This window comes from Prorops nasuta, unplaced genomic scaffold (genome assembly GCF_024137725.1).
Source record: "Prorops nasuta isolate Cenicafe-Biocafe unplaced genomic scaffold, Cenicafe_Pnas_1.2 PNAS00003, whole genome shotgun sequence".
NCBI classification, from domain to species: domain Eukaryota; kingdom Metazoa; phylum Arthropoda; class Insecta; order Hymenoptera; family Bethylidae; genus Prorops; species Prorops nasuta.
This window is the reverse complement of record NW_027116800.1, coordinates 10,797,434-10,820,785: the sequence shown is the minus strand read 5'-3', so window position 1 is coordinate 10,820,785 and position 23,352 is coordinate 10,797,434. Positions and strand designations below refer to the sequence as shown.

General features: G+C 41.3%; 1 protein-coding gene across 10 annotated transcripts; it reads left to right on the top strand.

Annotated features, from left to right (window-relative positions):
• Positions 1–790: 790 nt before the first annotated feature.
• Tm1 (tropomyosin 1) lies at positions 791–23,344 on the top strand. Of its 10 annotated transcripts, none has more exons than XM_066747056.1 (10): positions 791–914; positions 3,236–3,390; positions 3,475–3,600; positions 10,515–10,648; positions 12,067–12,184; positions 15,907–15,977; positions 16,245–16,320; positions 16,831–16,893; positions 17,524–17,593; positions 21,936–23,341. In XM_066747056.1, exons 2-10 carry the CDS (start codon positions 3,277–3,279, stop codon positions 22,016–22,018), a joined length of 855 nt encoding a protein of 284 aa, XP_066603153.1. In that variant the 5' UTR covers positions 791–914; positions 3,236–3,276; the 3' UTR covers positions 22,019–23,341. The 10 variants fall into 10 exon arrangements, with proteins under 10 accessions (XP_066603153.1, XP_066603152.1, XP_066603148.1 ...); XM_066747055.1 differs by lacking the exons at positions 12,067–12,184; positions 15,907–15,977; positions 16,831–16,893 and adding exons at positions 12,731–12,848; positions 15,358–15,428; positions 16,548–16,610 and having other exon boundaries at positions 21,936–23,328; XM_066747051.1 differs by lacking the exons at positions 791–914; positions 3,236–3,390; positions 3,475–3,600; positions 21,936–23,341 and adding exons at positions 3,725–5,248; positions 18,221–20,330.
• Positions 23,345–23,352: the final 8 nt, after the last annotated feature.

The following is a 23,352-nucleotide window of genomic DNA, read 5'->3' as shown; positions in this document are numbered from 1 at the left end:
CACGAACCGCTATATTCTTTCGTCGGCATTCTTCCTACATAAAAAATGGTATATAGGTGCAGTTTGGAATACAATCGTCGAGAGAAAGGTCCAAAAGTCCGAAAGAAGAGTATTTATAAGTTGCGTGTGGTCTAGGATTTCCCAAAATCTCAAAGGTGTCCCTTGCGTCAGCATACAGTATAAGTCTATTTAAAAACAGTGTTGATATTGCATCAGAGAATCATAAGCAGATTTAAAAGTGAAAACTTAATTGCATGAATATGGCAGAGTGGGCTCAGAGGAGAGTCGCATAACTAAAATTGCGGAATTTATCGAAACGAAAGCGAGGTTTGGATCCGAGCGTTGATTTATGTAGATTGAAAAGAGAGAAGCGCTGTTCCAAGGAAAAGAGGAAAATTGAATAATAATGAAGTTTTTGCGAGATTCCTAACGAACCTGATGCTGACTTTGACTTTGTGCTAGCCACGCGAGAAAGTCTCAAGTTTAAAGGTAAGGTGGAGGAGGCGATGCAGTGAATTGGTTTCGGACAAGATCGGGCGGCTCCCGCGAAGGGACTGGGTAAAGGAGAAGGTGGAGGTGGAGGAGGAGGTTGCATGAAAATAGCAGGGAAGAACGAGGGAAGAGCAGTCTGTGAGTCCAAGAGTATATCTAAAGATATACCTTGGGCCTGGCACGGTGTACGTTTTCACAAGCCGTAGGAAGCGAAGAGAAAGAGAGAGAGAGAGAGAGAGAGAGAGGATGAGTAGAGGGAGGGGGAGGAGGAGAAGGAGAAGCAGCAGTGGTAGTAGGAGGGAGAACCGAGGGGGGCTAGAGGAATTCTCACGAACAGAAGGTGCCAAGCCAAAAGCCGAAAGCTTTCAGTCGCAAGGCAGCTTGCAAATCGAGCGCAACACACTCGACCACCTGATTCATACGTGAGTATCCTCTCATGTGCGCCTTTTGGCCCATATGCGTCTATCGGGTTCTCCACCGCTCCTCCCCACCCCCCTCCCCCTCCTGCCTCTCTCACACGATTTTCCAAATACTAATTTTTCTTCAAACTTGCACTAAACTCTGCTGCGCTATATCCATTAGTTCCGAGAGTTTTTAAAATTGTCCAACGATGGTAAAAACTTAGTGACAACTAGTGACGTGTGAAAAAACGTGCATCCGTGCTTCGCCGAGCAGAAGTGATGAGTTTCTGCAATGAGATTAATCTTAGCTGACAATGGCGCCTTTTGGAATGATGGAGAAACCGATTAAAATCTTTTTTCTTCAAGGTTTCGCGCGTTATTTATAAAACAATAGAGTCGAGGATCTTTGACAATAGTAATTGACGATTTCGGTGGATATACTTTGAAAATCAAGTAATTTTTAGAGAAAAAAAAACAAGTCGGAGACAGTGATAAACTGCGCCAACCCAAGCGATATAAAGACATTTGAGTAATCCGATCCAATTGTGACAATAATATTGCTCGCACATTCCGGGCTCTCTCTCTCTCTCTCTCTCTCTCTCTTTCCCTCGTTTCTTTGCGGTACCGAATTTATTTTGTTTCGCTGGAATTCCTTTGCGAGTATCGCGCGTGACAAATAGAACACCCCGCGTCAATATTTGGAAATAGGTATTGTGTCAATTTATAATACGAAATGTCCATAAATAGTTGCGTGACATAATCGGAGATAAATATCGAAACGAGCAGAATGAAAGGATCGTTTGACTAGGCGATCTCCAATGATATTCAGGGGATATAAGAGAAAAACGAGTCGGAACGCCAAGAATGTGGACTAAGAGGCTCCGTATAAAGTGGTTATATCGGCCGAGTGTTTTTCCGGGGGCAAAAATAATTTTTTTGATGTAAGGTAACAAGACACCGCTGAGAGTCGAGTCGAACGTGCAAGCAACGATTCTCGGGCTATGCGTAACCCGAAAAGGTTCGACGAAGCTTCTCGGCACGGTTCCTCGCGGCTCTCCTCCCCCAGAGCGTTAAAAATAACCCTCCTCCCGTCCACCTCGCTCCCTCTAGCACCGCCGAAAATCGGCTCCTCGCCAGAGCGCATGCTGCCTCTGATGGTTCGAACGCATTGGAATCTCCAAACCGATTTATTTTTCTTCAAACAATTTCTGCTCCATTGACCTCTTTTCTACCCACGTCCCAATCCACCGCGTTCACCAATACTATTTATTTTCTATCAAACCTTCGCGAGACTAAACCTTTGCTAATACCATTATTTTATTCAGGTCGCGCGTAATCCGTTGCATAATAACAAAAAATAGCAATCACGTTTTACGCGAAACTCGAACAACCAAAAATTCCTAGGTCGACATTCTACCTACGACAACTGCTTTTGGCAAATTATCGGCAGTTATCAGCCGCTGGTGTAAGGTTTCTACTAACTCGAAGTTTGCTGTTATTGCTCTTACGTTTCTCGGACTGTCTCCGATTACCGGCGAAGAATCGCATACGTTGTATTTTCTTTCTCAAGTGAATCAATAATAAAGCCATTCTAACCATGACGAAATACAGCACCCAGTGGAGAAACAATAAACGTTAAATTGGAGCGACGCATTAATGAGACCAAATTTTCCATCGCTTCGTCATAACCTCAAAAACTGGAAACGTCCTTGAGACTCGTCTGCGGCTTTCCGACAATGCTTCATAAACGTTTAGAAACGATTACAAACGATGCAATTACGCTCGTGACTGGTTTTCGCATTTTCTTCTCTCTCTCTCTCTTTCTCTCTCCTTCTCTTTTTCGACCAGTGCATTCCACAGATACCTGTTTGGAATTTCTGACGTCAGAAAAAATAAAGGAACGCTCGAGGAATGAATCATTTCGAGTCGTTTTATCCCATAAACTGCCCGGTCAATTTCGCATCCGTAAAAAAATCTTTCTCAGCTCCAGTTCCTCTACCTTCTCTCTCCACTCTTTCCTCAGCGTTGAAACGCCGCAGTGAGGTACACCTGTGCAATACCGCCGTAAATAAGTACTGGCACATTCCTAACCTAATTTATTTCCTGCGTGATAAAATCATATTTCGTACAGTCGGCGGATTATTCGAATCTCTATGCGCGAAACGAATCCCGGGCCTACACGAGCGAGATCGTGTCTCTATAAATAGGATATCCGGTCGTTGGCTAAGTATATACATCGATGCTTGTTTTCGCGATAACGCAGCGCCTACGGAAGGTTCCGCAAAAATTCAGCATTTTTTTCGGTATCCACGGAGGATAATGTCTTCTCTTGTCTTTTCCAGAGATTTATTAGCCGAGCGAGTGAGGAGAACCAGCAAGCACCATGGACGCGATCAAGAAGAAGATGCAGGGAATGAAGCTGGAGAAGGACAACGCGATGGATCGCGCGTTGCTCTGCGAACAGCAGGCTCGCGATGCGAATGCGCGCGCAGAAAAGGTAAAACGCGTCTCGAAGATTTTCAGCGATTTTTTCTCTCGTAGAGGAACGATAATAATTGATGATAAAAATTGTCGATAAAAGGCTGAGGAGGAGGCTCGTGCGCTGCAAAAGAAGATCCAGACGATCGAAAACGAGCTCGATCAGACCCAGGAGGCCCTCATGCAAGTCAACGCCAAATTGGAGGAGAAGGACAAGGCCCTTCAGAACGTGAGTATAATAATTATTGCCAAGCGTGGATAATTCCGTTCGAGCCGGCTATCAGCGAATATCGCGCGAGAGATGCCTCGATGAAGAAGAGAGCCAGCCTCGCGCGGGGGAGATCTAGTGGCGGATAGGAGGTTACCGACAGCGTCGAAGCGAGCGACTCGCCAGATGTCAGCAGCGAGCAACATAGGCGCGCTTCGGTGGTAAATTAGCAGACGAAATTCTGGCAGAAGGAAAGGAGCCAAAGAGTACTTACAGTCGTAGTTGAGTGCTTGTTCGTGGCGCGTCTAGCAGTCGGTACTCGGTAGAGATCGTCTGGTCTCGCCGGAGACTCTCTCCCTCTCTTCTTGGAAGAAGGGGGGGGAATGTGGAAAGGCAAGGAGAGAAAAGAAGCTGTGAGAGAAAGAGAAAGAGAAAGAACGTCGTTCTCTCGGTTATCTCTCACGACCATGTGTCGTGCTATGCGTGCGCAGCTCGGACCTCGGTCCGAGAGAGTGGGAGAAAGAGAGAGAGAAAGTAAATAAGCGGAGTGACGGGACGGAAGGAAGGAGGTCGCGGGAGAGAGAAAGAGAAAGAGAGAAGGAAAACGCGCGGGAGTTGTTGTAGGTGCGCTAACGGCGAGCTCCGTTCGGAAACGTGCGGATCTGGCCAGTGACAGACAAAATGGCGGAGCGAGTTGTACGGTTTTAGCGGAGCGGACGGTGCGAGCGAGTCAGCCAGGCTGTGTCGTTGTAGGATCGAGAATCGGTGGGTGTCAGTGGGTCGCTGCGAGAGAATCGCAGGAATGGAGCAGCCGTTGACGTCGACCACGAGACGTCGCGGGCATCAGCACCATCCGCGACACGCAACGCGCCGACGTATCGACGTTGCGACCAGCAGAGGACCCGCGCAGTGTGGCCCTGCTGGTCACGTCGTCGCCGTCGTCCCGGCGACGGAGACTCCTCCTATCGACGAGTCCACGACGTCCGATACGGTGGCCCAAAATGAGCAAGAACGCAAGGTCGTCGAGGCGCTTGTCAGCAACGGCACTGCGTGTCAAACTCCGCCAAGACCGCCGACGATCGGCAGGAGGTGGCAGCGAAGTATCGATACACCGGTCATCGTCTCCCCGAGCAGCGATCAGGGTCCACCGTCGTCCGTTCCCACCGCTCGTATCGCCCAAGAGAAAACAACGGGAGGCGAGAGAGAGACGCAGGGAGAGAGGGAGAGCATCACGGCACAAATCAAAGCTCGAAAAGAGGACGTCCTTAGAAGGCTCGCGCAGTGTAGCCGGAACGTCCCTAAACGCGCTCCTGGGACCGATGTTAAGCACGACGAGGCCGAGAGCCCCGGCTCCAGTCCCAGGAGCGAGAAGAGCGACAAGAACTCACCCGAGCCAGAGCACGCGGTCGCTAGAGCTCGCGGTGATGGAAACTCCGACGACGAGTCGCAGAACGTCGAGGAGGATCCGGAGATTGCCGAATTGGCCAAACTCAGATGTCCCAGCGAGAGGACCGAGGTTCGGGCCGAGAGGGAAGCCAGGAGGAGAAAACGTTGCGCCGATTATCCTGGATTGGCTTTTGGCTCCTCGATCTTCTCCAGCGACACGATGATGAAGTTCAGTGTGATAAGGAACGAACTGCAGAATATCATGGGCAATCAGCTGAAGCGGGTCAGTATCTCGTGACACCGGCCACCGGTATTTAAACGCGCGCGCGCGCGCGCTCGCCACTTCGTGGCCCTCAAGGTTGCTTACATTATCATTCTCTGCGATTAAACACCAGACGATAATACTTCAACAACCTATCGCAGATAGAGCAAGCAATTCGATCCAACCTTCCGCTATATCTCTCAATGTTTTCAACGCATCGCATACTTTGTTTTCATCCGATTCTACCGACCGATATCGACTTCTAGTAATAAATTTTCTTTTATCGCCACTCCGTTGCTCACCGGGCGAAAAGAAAGTAGCGCATCAATGCGATTGACCAATGATAATTAGGGGACGAGTGCCGCTCGCACAAACAGGTCGCACGTGCATTTTCATGCAACCAGAGACAACTGTAAAACGATCGCTTAGATCTTATTAACACACTTACTGGATTATATGTATAGAACGCGCGAGGCGATATTTTATTTTCCTTCTGGAACTATTTGATACCTTTCGCACGATTCCCATTGTGTGTCTTCCGATGCGATATATGGAATATTTGTTCAGCCGTTTTTGCTCGACATGTTTTATTCAGTATAGGTATTCGCATAATCTCGCTTATCATTCGAGCCATAACCAAACGCATAAACGAATAACGCTACCAGAGGCCAAAGCGACTAACCGTCAAATTCAAGCGTTCAAACCGAATGTCGGCGAGCTGGAGAGATGCTCGCTCCACCCTAAACGGTAACTATGCGTCTGTTCAACTAAACGCACGTAAACGTTCTAAAAATACGTCGGCGACTCTGGCGGTGCCACGAATCCAGGGACTTTTATATACGTGACTGTGTTACGTCAGGCATATCAGTAAAGCGCATAAATAAAGTCACTGTCACGTTAAAAATACCACTGGTTGGTCGAACTCGCGCTTCCGAGGCTTGCGAATCTTTGTAAATAAATTTTTATTCGTGCACGCTACCGGTTGAGAACTACTGCTTTCGCGACGTTGGTCGAGAGTCGCGCACGATTGACCTTTGGAGCAAGAACGATCACTTTTATCTTTCTTACTTATACTGGAATCGCGTTCCTTTGACGAAGAAATGAGATTTCCAATCACATCGGTATTCCAGCTATTATAGGACCCCAGAAGTTTGTAGTGGTCGGCAAAAAACAATTGTACACAAACATGGCTCGAGAGCCAAAAGTTTTGATATTGAATTTTAACACGATTCCAAGAAGAGTTACTTTGAAAGCAATTTATATGCGATATTCTCAGCATTTTTTTATCGCATCTGTAAGCCCACATACTTCAGCAGTGACGTAGCCTCGTTGAATTGGATCAAATCCAGCTTGCATCATCCACGCATACATCTGACAGTAAACATTAAGCTTCTACAAACACTCTCGCTTCTTCCAAGACTTTATTTCTTAAGAATCTGTAAACAATACTTTCGCAATTTATACATTTAATTAAAACCATGCAAAACATTTGGAAATTTTATTAAATCGTAGTGATTGTACCTCACATATGATTTAGTCAGTCAATGAATGTGATTAAAATAGTTTCACTGCCCAGGTACTAGAGCAACACTTTTACGAGCATGCACCGAACGACAGTTGCTCCAAAAGTAAACTCGATAGGCAACGATTCAGGAGGAAAGTTTAAGCGAAGCGTGTTTACCTGCTTGGATTGAGCAAGCGGACTGGGACGCCTCGTTGAAATTCGACATAGAGAAACCAATGGAGGGATACACGCGGACGTAAAGGATATAGGAGAGCGGTGTGCGGGTGATTTAATCGAGTAGGCATCGATGGGAAAAGTTGTAGGCAAGAATTGTCGGAGCGGCGATTCAAACGGTGTGCGCGCTTTGTACGGGCGCGGTATTTCCGGGGCTTTGCGCGCGGCGACACGTCAATCGGCGCAATGATATGGATACCCGGACATGGTGATTCGTGACGCGGTCGTCGCGGCGCTCGCGTTCTACCGGTGACAACTTTTTCCATCGAAAGTTACTCGAAATAATAGCTGTGCTTCTGATAATACCTGTACAATCGTCTCGAATGGGGAAAATAGGCTAAAAACCGGTCGGACGTATGAGAGCGTAGAAGGGCGAGGGACTACTTGCTGCGCGGTGTGTTGTGCGCGTCGCGGCCGGGGCGTCCATCTTGGCTGCAATCAACGGCAGCCAGTGGTCGTCCGGTGTACGACACACAGCACACAGTGTCGATAGTGTACGACAGCTCTTAGAAAGAGTGGAAAAGTTTTTCTCGTGCCGGTCACACTTCCTAAACGGTATATCGCTTTTCCCGTGATTCCTTGTACAGTGTATCCAGTCGCGAATTCTCAGATTCGCGCTACAAAACTTTTGGCAGTTTAACGGTGCACGGTAATAGCCAGCATGTCCACGCAAGTACATGGCACCCTCTTGGACGTACTCAAGAAGAAGATGCGTCAAACCAAAGAGGAGATGGAGAAGTACAAGGATGAATGCGAGGAATATCAAAAACGACTGCAGGTGGAAGTTATGCGACGAGAGGAAGTGAGTGCCGCTGCCAAAGACCCATTCGGTTACCTGGTCGTTCTCTCAATTACCAGTTATTTTGCGGGGGAGTTTGCCAATAGTTTATCGTTATGGTTCTATCCGCTTCTTTTTACAGTCTTATGAAAGTTTTTTCACCGAAGGAGAGTCCAAGTGGCGAAAGCGGAGCCGGCGTTTCTGATAGGCTTAAAAGTAAAAGGATAGGAGAGAATCGATCGTGAGTGTCAGCACGTCGTAGTCAGGCAGGTTCAGCCCTGTCTAGGGTAGAAAAGGGACGGGCGGGAGGGAAGTGACTCGACGCACTCGAGACATTCACGATACCACAAAGAAAGACCGGATCAGACCGGCTCTCTTCCTTCTCTCCTAAGCATCCGCTGCAAATTCTCTCCTAAAACGCCAATCGCGAATGCCACGCTCAATTTTCCTCAACGAGACTCGTGCTACGTTTTTTTCTATTCTACTATGCCCATTCCCGCGCTCTTTTAACACTCGTATTTTTCTCCAAACCGTTATGTTCTCTCCACCTTTCAAACAAGCGTTAGTACTGACTCGCTCGAAATTCGCACGCGCACCGACCATGTCTCTCTCTCTCTCTCTCTCTCTCTGCACACGTACACAAACACGGCGTGACAGTGTGTTCGGGAAGAGAGCGAGCTCAGGAAAAGATAGATACGCCCGATTCGCGATGCCTTCTCGAAAAATTCCAATCCATTCGTTCTACCAGATTTTGTTACACGGAGATTTTCTTCTGTCAAACGAAGCGGGGCAATGTTTGCACAGAGATGAATTATGAGAGAAGCACATTTTGTTTGTGCTTTTTTTTCTGTTCTTTTGCCAAGAGATATACGCTGTTCCGGTTGAAACGTTATGTGGAAAGCCTGGCACATCGGGCAAAAACGTGGGTACTTCATCCAAGACTCGATGCTTGATTATTCATTAGCGTTGTTAGCCGTCTTAATTAACCGAGGCTGATGCAGCCAGGAAGAGGGGAGCCTGATGATTCTTCGTGTTCACTGAACACGTCGAGCTTAATTACCGGAGCTTCGTCCGAAAAATGATTTCGCAGTAGCAGTGCGCAAAGCAGCCATATTTTTCAAGCGAAGCTACGACAAAAACAAAGTTTCGTGCGACCCCACAACGTCCTGTCGCATAACACGAGTTTTTCTACACAAGCAGAAAGCTTCTTAGAACAGTAATGTTGACGCTCCTACAGCTTTTATCATACAGATTCGAAAAACCAAACTTTTCCCATGCTCGACGAATCTCTCTCAACCATTATATAATATCTCCATAAAAAGTAACCGAGATTCAATTACAAGAAGAAAACTGCTGGAATTGGCTTGATCCTCGGTTAAGTTTAAAAGTGGTCCGAAAGACCATTAGATAGAAGCTACCAATGCAATTTTAACAAGCATCATTGATTTTCCGAGACTCGAGTGAGTCGTCCGTGTAAACTTTTGTCCATCTCCCGTTGAACCGAATGATCTTCCATCCGCATTCGCAGCTTACGTGTGAATCCTCGCGCAAAATCCAGAAAACCGCACTTACATTTGCTTTAATACACTTGGACGTGACTATTTGGGAAGTTGACGCAATGGAACGCGTGAAAGCGAAATTCCGAAAATTCTTGCGTCACCTCGACACCATTACTTTGCGCGTAGGATTTTTGACGGTGGCATGGGAGTCGGATAGACGGAGCAGTAATAATGGGAACTTTTGTCGTGGACTCGCGGGATGAATGGCGACGACATTACGTAAACACAAAGGGCAAATTGTCAATTTGTAGTCGATCGACGATTACGTTGCGCGCAGAATCGAAAATCTTTGAGCTTTGCCAGTGTCACTGACTGAGGCTGCTGCACCTGCTTCAATTATCGCATCGGGTCGATAATGGATCCTAATGACGGTGCGTAGCCAGCATAACGCACGCCCTTTGTTATACACATTAGTTTACCAAGCGTGGAGCTGGAGAATTCACGGCGGGAGGAAACTGGCGCGCCCATCGCCGTTCTTCCGTCGATCAGAATTATACTCGTTGCAATAATAAACTCGGTAATTTTTGTAAATGTGTCAAACTTCCGCCATAAGCACCCTCCATTTTCACGATTATTCGTACGATCAGCTCTCGCTGCGATCGTTTAATAGGCCAACCTTGTTTCTGCCAGCGGTTCTGCAGCACCAAAACCTTCTTTCGACCTTCTGCTCCGCGGGCTCTCTTATGCACATATATGTATATATTATTTTGTTCCTCCCACCAGATATATATATATATATACTCGTATCTTAGATCGCCCGGCTTAATATAATAATAAAACAGGGTATCATCCTCGCATACCACCTGTTGAAAGAACGGAGAACCCATTGATCGATACGCGTGCAGGGACCTTGACCAGTTTACATGTGCAGCCTGCACCGCTATTGCCAATTAGTCACGTGTACCATTTTCAATCTAATCTGCCGGCGCAAGAGTCCCGTTAAAAACGCATCTCGTATGTTTTCGATGACACGCTACACGGATTCAATAACTGAAACTGCAATGATAAGTAGGTTTCGTATCGCTGATAGCATTGGCTCTCGAAAGTTTATCGCGAATCAATAACGTATTGGACAATTCGGGCCAATCTTGGCTATGGTGAGAATGACGTCACGACTTTGATGTTCGAGTGACGTTATGAGGTTTATTAATGGAAGACGAGCGTGGAAGGAACGTTGTTGCGTTGATTTATAGGTGAATATTTATTTTGCAGGCCGAGTCCGAGGTTGCAGCTTTGAACCGTCGTATCCAGCTTTTGGAGGAGGACCTCGAGAGATCGGAGGAGCGCCTCGCTACCGCGACCGCTAAATTGGCCGAGGCCTCGCAAGCTGCCGATGAGAGCGAACGGTAAGCATTCGCGGAGGACCCTGTGTGCATACGGCGTTACTCTCAAATATATATAATTCATTTTGAAAATTGCTGATTCGAGCCTCCTGCCTAATCTCTCCATTTCTCTCGATATTTTTAATCGTTTTTATTCGGTTTTTTGCTCCAAGAGTTACAGTGTGATTACAATTATTGATACAACTTCTCTATTCGAAATTGATTCCCACGAGGCCTCGAAGAAGTGAACTTTCAACGCCTTCTAAGAAATCGAGGGAACATATGATTGACGATATTGATGAAGATAATAGGAAATTCTTTCAAAAATGTTTTTATGAAATAAAAAAAAATGTCAATCGGTTTCTTCCAGTGAATGAATTATATTCAGAGAGATAATGATTTATTGAAATTAAGCCGAACCTCTTAATTAAATTGTGACCAATTTTTCAAGAATATTGATCGTTTTTGGATAGAATTGAAAATAAAGCAGCGTCGAGTTTGAGATGTAATCTAAAGAGCGAGCATTTGATAATATTATCGTCGCACTTTTACGGTTCGTTGTTTAGCATATTTTTCTATAAAAGCAATAAGAACAATGTACGCTGAATACAATGGTGTATTCTACGAAAACATCCGAGATCGGAACTCTATAAAAGTCGGGATACGTAGGATAAGACGTATCCTAATCACGTAATGCATACGAGTAGGTGTTTAATTCTCGTTGAATATCAAAGAAAATGGCGATTTGCATTTAACTTTTAATGCCACGAATACTTGCCGAGTTTGGATGCTTGGGGAGAATATCAATCGTCAATTATTATAAATGGTTACGGTTTGTGGGCCATTAATGTTTATAACTCATTTATTTACTCTCTACCGAGAGGTAAACTCTTCTATTCTCCTGCTCGCTCTTTAAAATATCATCATCAACTCTTTGTTTCCCTCTCTAATCGATAACTTCGTCGTTGAAAGAATACGCGATATACGTGTGTATTTTTTCCTTTTAATCAGTCTCTAAGCTGTGTAACCTTAGCGAAACGTTAAAAGTTTTACTTATCGCGACTCTACAAGCAGTATTACTGTGCTTTTAAACTATACTCACATGCGTTTACTCGCTCTTTCCATTTCTATTCGCGCAAGAAAACTTGAAATAGTATTGACTTTCTTATCACCATTGATAATGCGCACCTCGCGCGTATCATAGAATTATCTCTCGTTAAAAAATAATCCCGCGAGCAAAACTCCTTTATCGTAATGTCAATGTAACTTATTTTTCCGTTGGCCTCCAAGACAAAATGAGTTTACTCCATTGACGAGGAGCGTTTTGTTCGCACAAAAGAGTACGCTCGCATCGCGACAGCTTTTTCAGTAGCTTTAGAAATGATTTCTTTCAACGGCGATTAAAAATTTCTAAAGATGAAAACAATCATGAATCACACTAGGATACGCAAGGCTCTTGAAAATCGTACCAACATGGAGGATGACCGGGTATCCTTGTTGGAACAGCAGCTAGCGCAGGCTAAACTGATCGCCGAGGAGGCGGACAAGAAATATGAGGAGGTGGGTCAAGTACCAGCGAAAGAAAACCAAAATCGTTTCTAGCGTTCCTTTCAAACCTTGGGGATCAGCGAGCCAGCGAGACTCAAGATTCTAATACCGAGGCTTATTGAGCCTTTCATTTGATACAGTATATAAAAAAGTAGCTTCTTAAGGTGAGAGGTTCCCCTCTCTACTGAGGTGGAACGATACGAGTACACTGAGAAAACTTGAATAATTTTTCAACCCATCAATATAGTTATATTCGTAACAGCAGTAAACTGTTTTCATCAATATATTACGAATAAACGCGTTGATGGGTTGAAACATTATGTAAAAGTTTTCTCGATGCAAGATATTCAGAGATCGACCTTGAAAATAGTCTGGTTCGCTGATCTATATGGAAGAAACATCTCTCCCTTATTAATTTTCAGGTGCAAAGGAGTCGTAGCGGAGCTGATATATACACGGATGTGTTTATTGTATTTTTCTGTACACATAAAACCATTTCATATGTAATTGTTTTAATGAATTAATTATTTTCATTCGACATGTGCGTCACTTGTAAAGGGCCCGCAAGATTCTCGAGAACCGCAGTTTGGCGGATGAAGAGCGTATGGACGCCCTCGAGAATCAACTGAAGGAAGCCAGATTCCTCGCAGAAGAAGCCGACAAGAAATACGATGAGGTTCGCGCGACGATCACAAATGTCGAGCGTGCTGAATGCAGTGATACTGATTCTGATTCTGAAAGCGTTACTGATCATGGCGATGCTGGTTCCTAGTTGATAGTCAGATTAGTGCCTAACCCTAACAATCTACTTTCTCTATATGTGTGCTCGAAACCGCCATCGTCGCAATCGATTGAGATTTCATTTCTAAACATTATCAAATTCTTCTAAAACAAAACAAAACAAAACAAAAAAACACTAAAAAGCAATATTTCGCGTCGGGAGTATCACGCAAAATTCGCTGAAAAAATGTGCCAATAGACGGAGAAAAATGGATCACATTTCGCGTAACAAGGTCTTTCCAAATTCATTGCTCGTCCAATTATTTATTCATCTTTTATAAACACACTCGACGCGAAAGATCTCTTCGGTCTTCGAATGAAATTACGATAAAAGGGTTAAAAATGTACGACGATCGTCTGTGATCCCATCGACTTCAGCAAAAGTGAGCAGTTTCTAATTTTAATCATGAATAACGTGCCGATGATAATAACATCAACGACGAAATAATAATATAAAATAGCGTGTATATGTTAGCGGAAGTGCAGTGCCTCAAAAGCCATTTTGCCCTAATCAGAATGAAATGGAGATAAATTGTGGTGTCTTGCGTAATCGTTGAGTGCTAGCGCGATTTAAGCCTCGGATCAGTTGTTTATATAGTGATCTTCGAGAAAGCAAAGTGTTTGTTGAGCAATGGATGCAGGAAATGATTAACAAGTGTCAGTTTTCTAATGAAATGTTGTTGAATCGTCGAAAAGTTTATTTAGATGCCAAGATCGCTTCGTTGAGTTTGCGACTGATCGATTCCTATAATCAATGTCGTACGATCAAATTTTACCGTTTAATGCGCTCGGAATTGTCACATTAGAGAGTAGCTTAAATCACCTTGTGTTGTGATAACAAACCTTTTGTTTATATCACGCGTCGTCCTATTGGGCGAACGTCCTCAATAATGGTGCTGATGCTTTCATCCAAAGATCTTTGATTCCCTGGAAATGTCAGAATATATAAACACACACTAACAAGCAGCGTAGTAATTATGGTAGGTGTTCGCGAGATCTAACATAGAAGTTACAGAGATCGGTACAACAATTGTACAAATCTCCGATCACTCTTCTTGCTACCGAGATTCATTCTCATGCTCGAAGCAAATGGTACGCGAATGTAATATCAGCTAAGAATATTGTGAAAAGGATTAGATCGGAAAAGTAAACTTGATAGAGTATAGCTAATAATACGTTAATTCGAATAATTAAGTAAGCAGGTAAGAATTGGATGGATCCAAAATGTCTCTGTAACTTCGCGACGGTACAGAATTATTATGGAATGAAAATCTATGCTGAAATTGCGTTGAGACTAACATACTCGCACTTGTGCATTTTTCTGTATTTTTTCTCATAGATGCTGATTCTTTGAATGTGACCAAATAATCAAACCTTGAAATAATTTTACAGCATTCTCTGTTACAAATCACGGAGAACCTAACTGGAACGAGTGTGGATGTTTTGTTTACTACTAAATTTTAACAAAAATTAATTCCTTTGTGATATTTTTTAAGCGTGACGCAATTATATGGTCCATTCGTAAATGATTTAGTCACTGGAATCGAGTTGACTCGCGGTGCTAGAAAAATTTCTGAGAATTTATCAGACGAGTTTCTCAACATGGATAATCATGTAAACGTTGATTGATTCGGCAAGACGCGTTTAAAGTCAATTTGGCTTAGAAAGGTGAATCCGGTCTGTTAATTAATTTGCACAAATTGTTGATCGAGCGATTACGAATTCCCTTAAGGAATGGTAGTGCTCAAGTACACATCATACCCCGATAATTGCGTCATGTTTATGCGAATACTCGCTGCACGGTTAAAGGTCGTCGCTGGTGAATAAAATAGCTACGATGTGTAATTTTCTCAACGGAAAGATATTTGGTAAACGATTTACTATTTATTTTTACGCTGTGGCGACAGCGTTATTGACTGGAAATAAATACGACGACCTTTATCGTAATTTTCTCGACGTTGGTGCAGCTGAGAGAGAGAGAGTGAGAGAAAACACTAGGATCTCTCTGCTTCCTTGACTCTGTTGCCTCGCCTGCTGCTGCTGTATTGGTGGATGTCAGAAAAATACATTTAGAGAAGATTGACTCAACTAAGGTACGTCGAGGTCGTGTGTACTTGCTCGTTTTTCTCTTAAAGCGAGAATTATTGAATATTTGAGAGAGAATAAGAGATATTTGCGAATGGTGAAATTGAGAAAGCAATTAACCGTGGAAGGACGATAGAAATCTGTTTCCGTGGCTGCTAGAACGAACTCTTCCAATTGTAGCAAGCTCGTGGCGTGACGGCAAGCAAGAGGGGAAGGTTCGGTCTTGCCATTTGCTTGGCTTTACAAGAGCCAAGGAGATGGGAGGACGACCGAAGAGAAGGAAAAATAGTGAACCACGTGAATGTGTCTCGTTGATACAGGTCGCCCGTAAATTGGCCATGGTTGAGGCCGATCTCGAGCGTGCCGAGGAACGTGCGGAGGCTGGAGAATCGTAAGCACCCATTTATAGCATATTTCAACGTGTGCTGTTCACTTTGCCTTTTTCGCTGTGTTCCCCGCCATTACAATCACCGAGGATTATACCGTCTTCCTATAAAAGAACCCTAATCTCTCCTCGTGCTACTGCTGCACGATCATTTAACAGATTTATGTATTTTTTAAGTTTGTTCAGTGCACCAAAATAGAAAGCTCTGAGAAAAATCGCGAATCGAGTTCAAACTATCTGTATCTGAGATTCACCGTTTTTAATTGATAAACGAGTCACGATTTTTCTCAGCTCTTGCGATTGTTTAATACCGCCAATGATAAGGAAGGATTGCAGACCGAGGAGGAGGAGAGAAGGAGTACGTCGATCAGGATGGCCGGATTTAACTTTTAAGATTTTAGCATGAAAATAGAAATTTTATTTTTTATGTCTATCCCCTTTTATTCTTGCTGCTTCGCATGACACGTGTGGCTGTTGATCATAGGTCGCGAGGAAGCTAGTCATGATGGAACAGGATCTGGAACGTGCGGAAGAAAAGGTCGACCTCTCCGAAGGGTGAGTCTAGTCGAGCATGAATTTCTTTTTGTTTGATTTGCAAAAATTCACGCTTAGTGTCGTAACTTCTCAATGGTGTTTTCTCCGAGAAAGACACGACGAAGATCGTACTCTCCAAAGATTCGGTCCATTGTAAATGCTGTTAAATTATTTTTGTCGGGAGAGTACGTTCGAAAGCGTTCGTACAAAGCTTCGGTTAGAAAACACAACGACAGAAATGGGAAAAATCATTGAACTGCATTTTATAGTCATGAATTTTTTTTGCAGCAAAATCGTTGAGCTGGAAGAAGAATTGCGCGTGGTTGGTAACAACTTGAAGTCCCTCGAGGTTTCGGAAGAAAAGGTAAATGACTTGTTTGTTGCACATACAAAGATTTCCAACCTTGTCCAAAATATTAGAATTTTATACCGCGATTGCTCGAAGATAAAAGAATTTGTACTAGTAATGAAAAATATTCCATTTTCGAGATAAATATAATATCGCAGAACGTTGAGCAATTCACCTGACAGTTAAAAAGTAGATATAAAGTTAAAGAAATCATATACTTAAGTATCGTAAATTGCCTGTAGGCCAACCAACGTGAAGAGGAGTACAAGAACCAAATTAAGACCCTCACAACACGTCTAAAGGAGGTACACGTCCTTCGGGAGTGTCTTTTTCTTTTGCACTCTTTTCGCGTGTTAAGATTGCGCGTTGTAATACTAGACTAGAAATTAATAAGAGCCCCAATATCTCCCACATAACTTGTAACGTTCAGATAGAACTAATAATGACTTGACCGTAAAAATCTTAACTTGACTAATGAACGCTTGTTTTTTTCCTGTGTTTTCTGTTCTGCTTCACTAAAAACAGGCGACGCAAAGAGAGGAGACATACGTAGGTCAGGTCAAGATTCTAGACAGTCAATTGAAAGAGGTAAGATTTACATCAAAATTAAATTCAATTCATTTCTTATATCTTTAAATATGACCATCAAAAGTAAACATGAAATCTATTTAAGAGTAACTATGATAAACAAAAAAATTGTTAAAAGTTTTTGAGAAAATTTCAAAAAGAATATACAAGATACATTGAAATCTTTAGGATACTGGTATCGACTAGTGTTCTCGGCACTGGAAGATAATTTTTAACTGACGTAAAAGAGGTATAGAGAATGCGAGTGGCAATACAGTTGTATGATTTTAATTGATATTATAGTAACCAGTAAAAGTTATATTTCTAATAATAACCTACATTGCCAAGAGTGTATTACTAACAGAGTTTCTTTAAAGTGTAGCATGTAATAATAGACTTTGATTAATTTTAACGATGAAATATGAAGTATCTTGAAAAATCGGATAAACACTCGGTATTTAATCAAAGAGATGAATAATTTTGTATTGGAAAAGGCAGAAAGTACTATTGTTCAAAATGCAAAGTAATATAGCTATAATAGATGGAATGGAGATTGAAAGGTTGTATCGCTTTCCCGAGCTTTCGAGATACTTACATATCCTGAATGACTGGTAATATTGACCATACTGACATTCGTTTTCTACTATGTAGGCTGAAGCTCGTGCCGAGTTTGCAGAGAGATCTGTACAGAAACTACAGAAGGAGGTCGACAGGCTCGAAGGTATGTTTATCGTGACAAAACATCTTAACCCATCAATATTTATTTTCGTTGTATTCGCACAACCACTTATACATTCCCCCCTCTTTATTTCTTTTTTCTCCAATTTTTATTAATTTTATAATTTACATCTTTAGTTGAGAGTATACTCGTAGAATTTTTCACCTTTCAATACATTCTTATATATATATATAATTAATTAAGGTTTTACGATTGAAATAGAGTTTAGAAAAGATAAAATTTTAACAGAGCCTAACGTGTTGCTCGGTGTGATTGTTTGTCGAATAATGGTTTTTGCTGAAAAGTCCCTAATAATAACAATAAAGTGTTGAACAAACGACAGCTAGCAGTGGACAGTTTAACGCAGCAGGCAGCCAATAAAAAAGCATATTCGTTGCGTGTAACTGACATTTGGGTAAACCGGCATTAATGATCTTCTCGAATATATCGATGATATATCTGGCGCTCGGTAGAAGGATCTGTTAAAACGGAAGAAGCTCAAAGTTCTTTGGACGTTTCAATGGATTGCTAATTGGTGCTCGAGAGATAACATTTGTGCCGGTTGCCAGAGCTCGCTAGTACTCTCGCGGCGTTGTGTGTCCGTCTCCCTCTAACCAGTAATCTTTGCAGATGAGTTCGCCGCTGAGGTAGAGAAAAACAAATTGCTACAGCAGGAGATGGAAGCCACCCTGCATGACATCCAGAACATGTAGATCGTGCCTCGCTGATAAAAACGCAAAAAAAGACAAATCGCAAACGCTTGCGCGCACGTTGTGTGTGTGTGTGTATGTGTGATGTACACCTTAAACTTAACGGACAAAAATGCAGTCTTTGGGCCAGCCAGCTAGGCTAGCCCCCCTCGCTACTTTCATTCCATCATTCGCGTGTCGCGTGCGTTTCCTCTATTTATGCGTGTGATGCCTGCGTGTGCGAATCTCTGCGTTTGACGGAAAAGCAAATTTGACGGGAGAACCGACAGAGTGAACTATATACCGAGAGAATGTGTGTATGTGTGCGTGTGTTCGTGATTCGTCGGATAGAGAAAACACGATTGAAAGAAAGAAATCTGCGGGAAGAAAAGTAAGAAAACGATTACGCGAGTACGACATGATAAATTGGGGCTGTAAACGAAAATTGCATAGCTGTTATGCAATGAGATTGTAGATTATACGAGGGAAAGGGTAAAAGCTATAGGAATGGCGCGATAAGGTAATGCCAAAAACTTGATACGCGAGGGCGTTGATTTCTTCTTTCTCGTTAATATTATTTTTGGCACAACTGTTGTGCCTTTGCGAAAATTCCGAGAAGCTCTTTGACTCTCTTTTACCGTTTACTCTTCCTAAGAGAGAGACTTGCATTCCTTTCTCATTCCGCTAGTAACGCGTGGTTTCTCCTCCGTGCAGCCTGTTGATCAACTTGAAGCAAACCTGTAAAATCAGAAACGAAAAATCAACACTCGTGCATTTTAAACGTAAACAGCCAGTAAATAGAGAGCAACCATATTTTTCTATCACCGGTGCTATGCGGATTAATTTTAAATGGCGGATAAACCCGATAGATTTATGAAATTGCATGATGGAACATTTGTTTCGATTCTCGGTGTTGTTGTTGGAAGACGAAGCTATTCTCTTCTTCATAGAGATTGCATCCTGCAAAAACAAACGCGAGTTATACATGTATTTATTTTTTATGGAAATTCTACACTCTATACTTGAACGAATGTTGTATATAATTTGATTACTCTTTATTTATAGAGCTCATTCAGTAGTATGTAACCTGTTAAGCCGATCAGACTGCTTAACGTGTAACGTTTTACTTCCCGTCTTCCCTTTTTATTATCACTGTGGAAACTGTGAAGGTTTTGTTTCTATATATTTTATTAGAAAATAAACAGTGCAATCTCGAACGATGCGACTGACGACAATTTTTGAGGTTCAACCACGTGTTACTTTAGTTATTTACGGATTGACTAAGTTGCATTATACATTCCATGCGATTCGTTTCGTCATGGCTGATTCAATTGACATTTTACCAGTCGTGCCTGTCTACAGATTACTTTCTTTTTAAATAATTATTATGGCCGATCAAACCTCAGTGCAGGGAGTTTGCTTCGAGTCAATCAAATATCACGACGACCGTGAACGATTTGAGAATTTTTTTTCGTAAGCATATTGTTGCTATTATTTCAAAATTTATACGAAAACTTTATTTACTGCCAATGAAATACTGGTCCTATAGATCTTGGGAAATGGTGTAGCACGTTCCCTGCAAATAACGTTTCTCGATCGGCGTTTGAGACTTGTCTTTTCCCCCATTGTATTTCTTTTGTGCAATATTGCTCATGGATTCTTTTTATTATACTATTGGAATTCTTTGAAACTTCACAAGTGTGAAAAGTTTAAATAATAGCCGTATACTCTTTCTCAAAAGCCTATCCAGAAATGTAAATAATTTGTCCTAATATCTTCGCCATGTTTGAGCAACAATCAAAGGCACAATAAGACGAATTTATTAAAACTATGATTAATTAATTTTTATTATTTTTATTTTGAAAAGATTAAGTAGAGAGAAAGAAACGCAAACAATTGATTTACGAGAATTTTAGTTTATTAATTTACTTAATATTAATAAAACGAATGGAATGATAGTAACACTAATATCATTGTAATAATAATTATGATTATACATATTGCTATGATTATAAAGTCTGTTTATAATATATACTTTAATTTTGAGAAAATTTCTGTTGTTTGTTTTTTTTGTGTTGTTTTACCGCTAATAATAATTATTAATTAAACTTACACAAATATTTTTATGACAATCAGTGAGGCTTCTTATGTTTAATCTCGCGTAACTGCATGCGAGTGAAAAATGTTAAAACATTTGAGCCAAAATGACGGTGAGTACATGTTTCTTGCCTGTATTATTTCGCTATTTAACAATAAATAATATATCAGCTTTTATAATAAGAACCGTAATATCACTAACATTCTTATTGGAAGCATTTTCACTTTTAGGAAACTAATGAAGCCTTGTAATGTACCGAGTGCTTTGTGGTACAATTATATAATAACACTAAAAATGTTATTGAACAAATTTTTATCAAGCTTTAGCCGAAGAATCAATAACAATGCGCTGATAAGATTTTTCATGCAAATGGCACAGGGTCATCGATAATATGACATTTCTTGCAGATGAGATGGTGGCGGAGAAAGAAAAGTACAAGGAAATTGGGGATGGCTTGGACTTGGCATTCTTCGAGCTTTATGGCGTCTAGGCTTCGCATTAACAGCTTTTTTAACGCTTCAACAAAATCAAAAGCAAAATACCTTTTTCAATATTACTATCTCGCTTGCTCTTAACACATTATCCGTAAGTTACCTAAGCTTTTCGCTTTTAACATTAGAAAACTCGTTTTGTTTGTTTACTTTTTATAATGCTATTATATTAGAGTTTTTCGCATACTAACCTTTTGGATGGTCAATTTTAAACGCTACCTTTAACACATCAATTTTTTACTCTCTAAAAAATTGCCTTATTAAAGTACACTATCGGTAATTAGAAAGACTTTGTATTCGTAAGAAAGGGCTGTTCGCTTTTTTGGTTCTGTCAGAATTATATGTGTAAATACAACAATTCTATTACAGACGAGCTCGTCCACGAGAAAGAAAAGTACAAATACATCTGCGACGACCTGGATCTCACCTTCACAGAATTGGTTGGTTAAATCATTCGATCCACCGCCGATTGAAAAATTTCATGAAATCTCTACATCAAAAGCACACAATTCTACCGTGCCTGTACCTCAACTTAGGCCAATTGATACACACTTTTATTATACTGTAACTAAAATTAATATATACTATAAATAAGTTCTGTGTTCGACCAGTTGTTTTTATTTACCGATACGACCTTTTCATCATTCTTTGTATAAAGTTTAAATTTACACACGTTTTATGTCGCTGTAATTTCCAAACAACTTACGTCTGTTTTGTCTATTTTAAATAAGGTCCTCCTACTATTTTAATGAAACCATGTATCTTTTAAGTCTTAATAAAAAAAAATCTTATTTATTGAATATAGAATATGCTAGTATTTTTTGTATGCTTATCAACGGTACATTTCACCAATTGTTCGATTCCTTTGTCATCTTTTATTCCTATCGTATTAAATCCACTATTATAGATTTATGTACGGTGACTATTTGCATGCTCTAAACTTTCCTCTGTACCTATAGTAGACGTTAGTTTAGTCCCTAAATCCTGTATAACTTTTGATGTAAAAAAAACCTTACTAACTTTCTGTGAGACTAATAGCGTTTTCCCTGGATTTGTGTGAATTGCAGACGAACTGGTAAACGAACGTAGTAAGTTCAAAGCAATAGCGGACGAAATGGATCAGACATTCGCCGATTTAGCTGGATACTAGCAGTTCGGTTGGTTACGTGCAACACGGCCGTAAAGAGGATTGCTTCCACGCTACGATTAAGTATCTATCACTGCCAAGATGCGGATTTTTCGCCAGACTTTGCTAACCAGTGGACTTGCCAGCTGCTCGTCCCATCCGTCTGCAATCTTCGTCGCCATCGTCTCTGACATGGCTACTTTTATAATCTCAACTTCTTCAAGTCCGAAATATCGAGTACAAGATTCTCAACGCTCGTCACTGACGACGTTCCTGTACTCGCACAGCACATTACAAGCTCTCAATCTCCGAGATGCTACTTGAATGCCTTAAAATCCTCTTGAAACTACATCCTAACGAAAGAAATAATGTCTATAGGATGTACTCGCTTTATTGTCAAAAAAAAACAACACCTTTTAACAAATTTAATAGATAGTAAAATTTTATGTATATGAAGAATCTCTACGTCTTCGTGTAGTCAATAATTCATCAGTGTTCCTGGTTGAGCGAAAATATGGTAGAGGTTCTTCCCTTAGCTATCTGAATTAAACAATTTAATTGTGATATATAACGTTAGTGTAAACTCATTGGTATTTGATTGTTAAATATCTTGTGAAAAATGCGAGAATGCTGTGTGAGTACCAACATTTTATGTTAAACACAAAACTGTTATTAATACGGTCTTTCCAATACTCCTTACTTCGACTATTATTTAGATACCTATGTATATACGTTTGAATAATGTTTATGTTGTTTGTTCGTAAAAACCTTCTCAAGCAGTGATTCCATTAATCGTCTCGTATAATACAGATTTGATACAAGCGTTGATATGATCTGGTGAATTTATTCTATATTACATCATTTCAATCTATATTGGTGATTAGTTTAAGCTTTTAAGACCTCTTGAATTTAATACGGCCTCATATAATTAGCTTTGAATCTCCATTGGCACCTCTATGAAATATTTTATTACCAATGCAATCTAATAGATATTTCTCGAGTCATTTTGACTTAACATTATTACTCATGATTTGCTGGTTTAGAAAAATTTCCGTATTTAGTGTAAGAGAGTTCATTTATAGTATATATATATACTATATGAGAAAAAAGAAATTATTTGAATTTTACTGCTGTAAAAAACTTATGTTACGTGCCGAACATAAGAAACAAATTAATTTGATTCATTCGATATAACAAACATTTCAGTTTGTTCAAAGTTTACAATCAATGTTGCTAAGATTTAGGATGAGCCAGGATCAGAAACTTTCAGTCGTAAGCTTACGCAGCGATCTTGACAGTGTTTAGAAACAGTACTGTCCCAACACTGTATTTATATTACTTTCAATAAATAAGCATAT